The sequence below is a fragment of the Condylura cristata genome, unplaced genomic scaffold, assembly GCF_000260355.1.
Source record: "Condylura cristata isolate star-nosed mole 26May11 unplaced genomic scaffold, ConCri1.0 scaffold00002, whole genome shotgun sequence".
NCBI classification, from domain to species: domain Eukaryota; kingdom Metazoa; phylum Chordata; class Mammalia; order Eulipotyphla; family Talpidae; genus Condylura; species Condylura cristata.
Genome location: NW_004567103.1, coordinates 12407975 through 12413770, shown reverse-complemented (window position 1 = coordinate 12413770; position 5796 = coordinate 12407975). Strand labels below are relative to the sequence as shown.

Genomic DNA, 5796 nt, shown 5'->3' with positions numbered 1-5796 from the left:
GGAACACTGCTGTAGGTTCGGATTCTGTGGGCACAGGACACACTCACCTCCCCGAACTCCAGAGGCCTCAGCTGCCAGACAAAGACAACTGTCTCGCTCTTGGAGATGTTGTTGAGGAACAGCAGGCGGCTGCACTTGCTCTGCACAGGAATGTTTCCCAGGGAGATGTGATACTGGGACAGGAAGACATTCTATTGGTGGAGAAAACATGACAGCAACTTTGGAAGGTGAAGAAATAATAACCATGGCAACCGCCCCCAGTTACCGAGTGCCTTCAGCAGGCCAGGTACCATGGAGGCGACCTGCAGGCATACATCTGTGCCACATGGCACCACGATCCCTCCCCCAGAGGTGCTGGGAAGGTTCAGGGAGCAAAAGCAATTTCTTCCAAAGGTCTCTCCTGGAAACAGCTGGGGTAACCTGTGACAGCCTCACTCTATAAAGTCTGTGGTTTTGACCATTTATAAAATGGGCTTGGAAAGGTTGGGAAAGCAGAATTCTCTTAGAGAAGGTGGATCTAAAACCAATTATTTCTGGTCACTGTAGGATGGTTGCAGATTAATAGGTGATCAGCGTTGGCATCTTACCTCAGCATAGAGTAGGAGCTGGGGTGTCTACAAAGACAGAGGCCATATGAAGGGGCACTTCCTCTGTCTAGACCCTGGGTACCTCCAGGCCTGGGACTTTTTGCTTTTTAAAGATTTGTTTATTTGTGCATATGAGAGCCGGGGTGTAGGTCAGAGGTGCAGGAGGGTAGAAGATTCACCACAGGCAGAGCAGGGAGCAGAACAGGGGAATCAACTGAAATACGCTGTTGAGAGCAGCGGGACGGCGAGACAGGACAGGTCTGCTGTGCTATCTGGGTCACCCCCTTGGCCGGGGATCGAGCTCCTGCTGCAGTGGCTGTTGATAGCTTCATAGCACTGACTTTATCCCCTGCGCCACCAGGGAGGCCTGGGACTGGGACTTTGACGCTTTCCTGTGTCTCCAGGGCCTCCACAGTGCTCATCCTGCCCTAGGAGTCCAATGAGGATAGGCGGGGCAGGGCAGACAGGCAGAACACCCCCTGAGCCCTGGGGCTTTGTGGTTTGGTGATAAGGAACCAGCTGCCCATATTAAAGCTTCAGTGAGAAGCTTACGCCCATAAGTGAGGCCAAGCTTCAGAGAGGATTCACCAGATAGTGCCTGGGCCACGCACAGGACAGGTGCACATGACAGGGGTGAGCAAATGGGCGTGGGTGTCAACAACCCGGTGGTGTGTGCAGGATGGCTTGGTAGGGGTGTGGAGGCATGGACAAATGGGTCAGACTCCCCAACAGGGAGGGGTGTGTAGAACTAAGGATTCACCCCAGATTATCTGTCAGCAAAACCCGTCGAGGTCCATGGGAAGGACTGTTCTGTATGAAAATGATACCATAGAACCCTAGGATGGGAGAGCTGCTTTCTACCCCTTCCAAGACCCCCAACCCAGCCCAGAGAAGATGGCAGGATGGAGGGTGGCTAGAGCAGGCACACCTGTTGGCACTAAGTGGCGGGGCAAGTCTCTCGTGAAGCTGCTGCTGCCTTCTAGTCTGGGAGCTGCTTGCAGGCTTCGCCTCTGCCTCCTCCCTTCTCAACTCCATCTTGTTTTCCTCCTACTCTCCCCACCCCTCTTCATTGGCCACCCTGGGGCCTCAGGCTTCTCCAAGTCCACAGGCCCTCCCAGCCCCCTCCCCTACCTGTCCAGGGACCATTAGCCGAGCTTGTACGGAGCTCTTGTCCCATGAGGTGATGTTGTGGAACGGGGCGGTGTCCCCCATGACATGAGGGTCATAGCCCACTCCCTGGAAGCGGATGACGGCTGAGTTCCACCCCAGGATTTGTATGGGCACGTCCACCTACGAAGTTAGTGGGGAGGGACTGGTCAGAGCAAGGCCTTCAGGGGAGGCCAGCTCCAGCCCCTCACCCCCCCCATGATCTCACAGCTCGACTCACCGTGTAGGTCTTGGCTTCAATAGGTGAGAAGATCCACAGGACCCGAGCGATCATGCCTGGCTGGATCTCCCCTTTGGGGTTGAGGCAGGTGAAGATGGGGTGATTGAAGTTTTTTTCCTGAACCTGTGACAGGATGTTGGTCTGGATCTCGTATGTCACCGGCACCGAGCCACCATTATACATCTCATAGATCTGCAGGAGGCAGAAATAGGAAAATCCCCACACTGACTCAGAGCGGCAGAGCGTGGGACTCTGTGTCCATTGTGGGGGGCAGGTGGGTCTCCGTGATGTCACCCTTATAGTTCTAGAGCTGCCCCAAATACCTGATTTATCTGGTAGCTTTTTAGTTTTTTTTTTTTTTTTTTTGTAATCTATTTTATTTATTTATGCACACAAGAACTGGAGGGTAAACCAGAGGTGCAGGGAGTGAGAGGGTTCACCAGAGGCAGAGTGGGGAGCAGAACAGGCTGATCCACTGAAATAAACTACTGAGGGGAGCAGCTGCCGGTCAGGAGAGGTCTGCTGCGCCATGGGGGTCAGCTCCCGGGCCCCGGGTCAAACTCATGCTGCAGTGGCTGCGGGTAACTTCATAGCCCCTTGTACCACCAGGGAGACCCTCTCTTGCACCCTGGTCACCCAAAAAGTATGAAGCTGTTTTTTCAGCCTGTGCATTTTAGCATAATCAGCAGCCCTTGCACGATTTGCTCCCAGCTCACCTTTCCCGAGTGATGCTAGCGCCCCTAGTGTTCGCACTAGGGAATGCACACACGCACGCCCTGCACTCTGGATCCGATCTCCCAGAGGCTGTCATTTCCACACATGCCATCAGAGGCAGTCCTGCTTAAAAGTCGACAAGGGGGCAGAGAAGTCTGAGATCCCAGAGACCTAACTCCAAAGGCTGGGGATCACAGAACATGCTGAAAGCAACCAGGAAATCCTGAAAAAAAACCAGGAACTTCGAGTCCAAGCCTACATTTCCCAGATGTTTATCTCTCTTCAGCTAATAACTCATATTTCCAGTAGCTCAAACAGGATCCCAACCCATCCTTAACCTGCTGCTTTCTCTTATTTCCAAAATCCGATCCCCAACAAGCCCTAACATGATTCTGCCACTAACATGTTGGCTAAAATTTCCAAGATTGGGCCAGAAACTCGCTGGTTTTTCTCAGGCCCTTCTGAGATTGCCGGCCTTCAGGCTAGGTCTCCGGAAGCTCGGACTTTCACTTTCATTGCTTTCTTGCAGTTCCGGGCCCCCACCTGTCATCATCTCACCAATGGAATGGGAAGCTTGTGCAGCTGTGGAGTTTGGCTGGAGGCACAGATGTGAGGCCTATTTCCATTGTCCATGGTGGGGGGCCACAGGGGAGTGGATTGATCTTTTTGGAAAGTTCTCCTGAGGGCACATGAGACTTTGCCTTCCTTTCCAAGAAAAAGTTCCTTTGCAGGTTTGGAAATGCCTTAGGTTTAGAAAAGCCTCCTGGGGCTTCTGGGTATCCAGCAAGGTGGAGGTTGACATAGGAAAGTGAACAGAGCTTGGGCAAGGGGACCCCCTCTCAGACTGAGAGCCCAGGTCTCTGCCTCTAGGGCTGGGTGACCCCAGGCCCCTGGCCAGAAACAAGAGCTTCTAAATGGTTAGAAACATCTAGTTCAGGAGCTGTTTGGGGACAAACTCTGTCCTCTTCTTGGAGATTTCTAAAGCATAATTCGAGAGCAAAGCCACCTGGTTCCTTCTAATGAGTCAAAAAAAAAAAAAAATTCATTCTGGCCCTCCCTGGTGGCGCAGCGGGTTAAAGCACAGCACTGAGAAGCTAAAGCCACTTCTGCATGAGTTCGATCCCCGCCTGCCCTGGAGGTGACCACAGGGCTCAGCAGACCTCTCCTGACCCGCCCGCTGCTCCCCTCAGCAGTGTACTTCGTCGATCTGCCTGTTCTGCTCCCCACTCTGTCTCTGGTGAAGCCTCTCACCCTCCGCATCTCTGGCTCTATATGAATAAATAAATAAATCTTAAAAAAATCATTCTAAAGCTTCATAAGGATTCACATTCCAATTTTTCACATTTCAGAACAACATCTCACTTGGAAAAGAGCTTTTCAAAACCGTGGTAGAGGCCTATTCATGGGCAGGTGATAAAACCAATTTTGTGGATTGTGACCAGAATATCAAAAATGGAGCAGGATAAAATTTAACAGAAATTAGTGGAGTACTTTACACATCACTATGTTTGTATTGAGTTGGGATACTTCTGTTCACGACACACGTGTGTATGCACTGGGCTATCATTCAGAATATATCAGTGTAGCTCACTGTCTATGAAGTTTGAAGAACTCTGTGCTCGAGGGAAAAGCTCTGGCTTTTTTGTGGGAGCGAGGCCTGGCAAAGAGCTTCACGTTGTGCTCCAGGACACCGGAACTTGCCATGGGTCTTTCCTGGTTACCCAATCTCCAGGCTCAACCTAAGGCCCCACCTCTTAAGACCGAGGGCGTCTGGAGGGCAAGATTTTTGTCACTCTCTCAAGGGCTGATGCGGACACACAGGATCACCCTCAGCTGCTTTGTGACAGAGATGATGGAGACCACAGACCTGCCTTGGGGGCAGCATCTCGCCAATGGGCACAGGGATGAACTGGTGTCTAGTGGAAGTGAAGTGCACATACTTCTGCTCCGGCTTCACCGTCACACCTATGAAATTTAGCTGAAATAGGAAGTCCGTGAGAAGCGGGAAGAGTTACAGCGCCCAGCAGAGACACCTGGAGCCCAGCTCCCTGGGGGCCATCATCCCCTGCTATGCTCTTGCTTGTCCGGGACAAGACCAGAGTGTTGGGACCTCACCAGGATCTCCCGGCCATGGGACACCTTGAAGAGCACCGGGAGGCGATCAGTGCCGACAAATAGGTGGCTAGAAGGGACAGGACAAATGCAAGGGTGAGTACAAGTAGAAGAATAAATGGCCACAGCAAACCTACAGTCTGGAGGCCGCTGGTCCCTGAGAACATGCAGAAACCAAGTCGGGATAGGGCCAGGAGGAGATTAACCCCCTCCACCCCTGCGGGTGGGAACGTGGGTCCTTCCAGGTGGTGGCACTCCAGGGTGCCCGGGACTTATAAACACAAGGTCAGACTCCTCCAGGGGTCCGGGCAAGGGGATGGGGGAGGGGGATGTCTTCAGGACCAGAAGTGCCGGGCAGACAGTCGGGGGAGCACCTGTATTTGAACTCCACCATCTGCTCCTGTCCAGGACTCAGTTTCCCAGCCTTGGGGTTGATGGAGAATATGGAATTGTCCTGCACACGCATTTGGTGCAGCTCAGTGAAGTCAAACTCTGCTTGCTCTGCCCACAGCTCCAGGTCGATCTGCTGGTCACTTGGAAAGAGGAAGGCCCTGGAGAGGGGCGGGGCAGGGGAGTGAAGCCACAGAAAGCATCGTCAGAAAGGAGCTGTGGGAGGTCTAGCTGCAGGAGGGACGGTGGAGACCTCCTCTATGCCCCCCACACGTCTCCCCCCATTCGGCCGGCCACCCCGTGTACGGATGAGTAAGCGTGTCTGCTGCGGAGCCTTGTTCCATAATAGCCCCATACCCAGGAACAGCAGCGGGGCTCTGATGGCTAAACCCGAAGTAGAGACGAGGCCTCCACTGTGGCTACCCCGGGCTCAGGGGGCCGATGTGCCTGGGAATTGTCTGGAACTGGCCATAACCCCACCGGGGTTTCTGTAACAGAGCTCTCGGGGTTATCTGAGATACCCAGGAACGCAGCAGCACCAACTAGGGGCCCCAAGCTGGAGGGTGTCCAGGCCCACGTGGTCCAGGGCAAAGCAGGTCCAAGGCT

At 53.4% G+C, this 5796-nt stretch overlaps 1 protein-coding gene across 1 annotated transcript in view; it reads right to left on the bottom strand.

Annotated features, from left to right (window-relative positions):
* The window catches only part of CCDC108 (coiled-coil domain containing 108), a 31565-nt gene that overhangs the window by 5034 nt on the left and 20735 nt on the right, over positions 1-5796 (bottom strand). The window contains exons 21-26 of the mRNA XM_004674799.2: positions 5175-5351; positions 4804-4870; positions 4556-4666; positions 1975-2166; positions 1719-1877; positions 48-191 (exon numbers count right to left, since the gene is read on the bottom strand). Of these exons, the coding sequence (XP_004674856.1) occupies positions 48-191; positions 1719-1877; positions 1975-2166; positions 4556-4666; positions 4804-4870; positions 5175-5351 (850 nt within the window). The remainder of the gene's footprint in view (positions 1-47; positions 192-1718; positions 1878-1974; positions 2167-4555; positions 4667-4803; positions 4871-5174; positions 5352-5796) is intronic.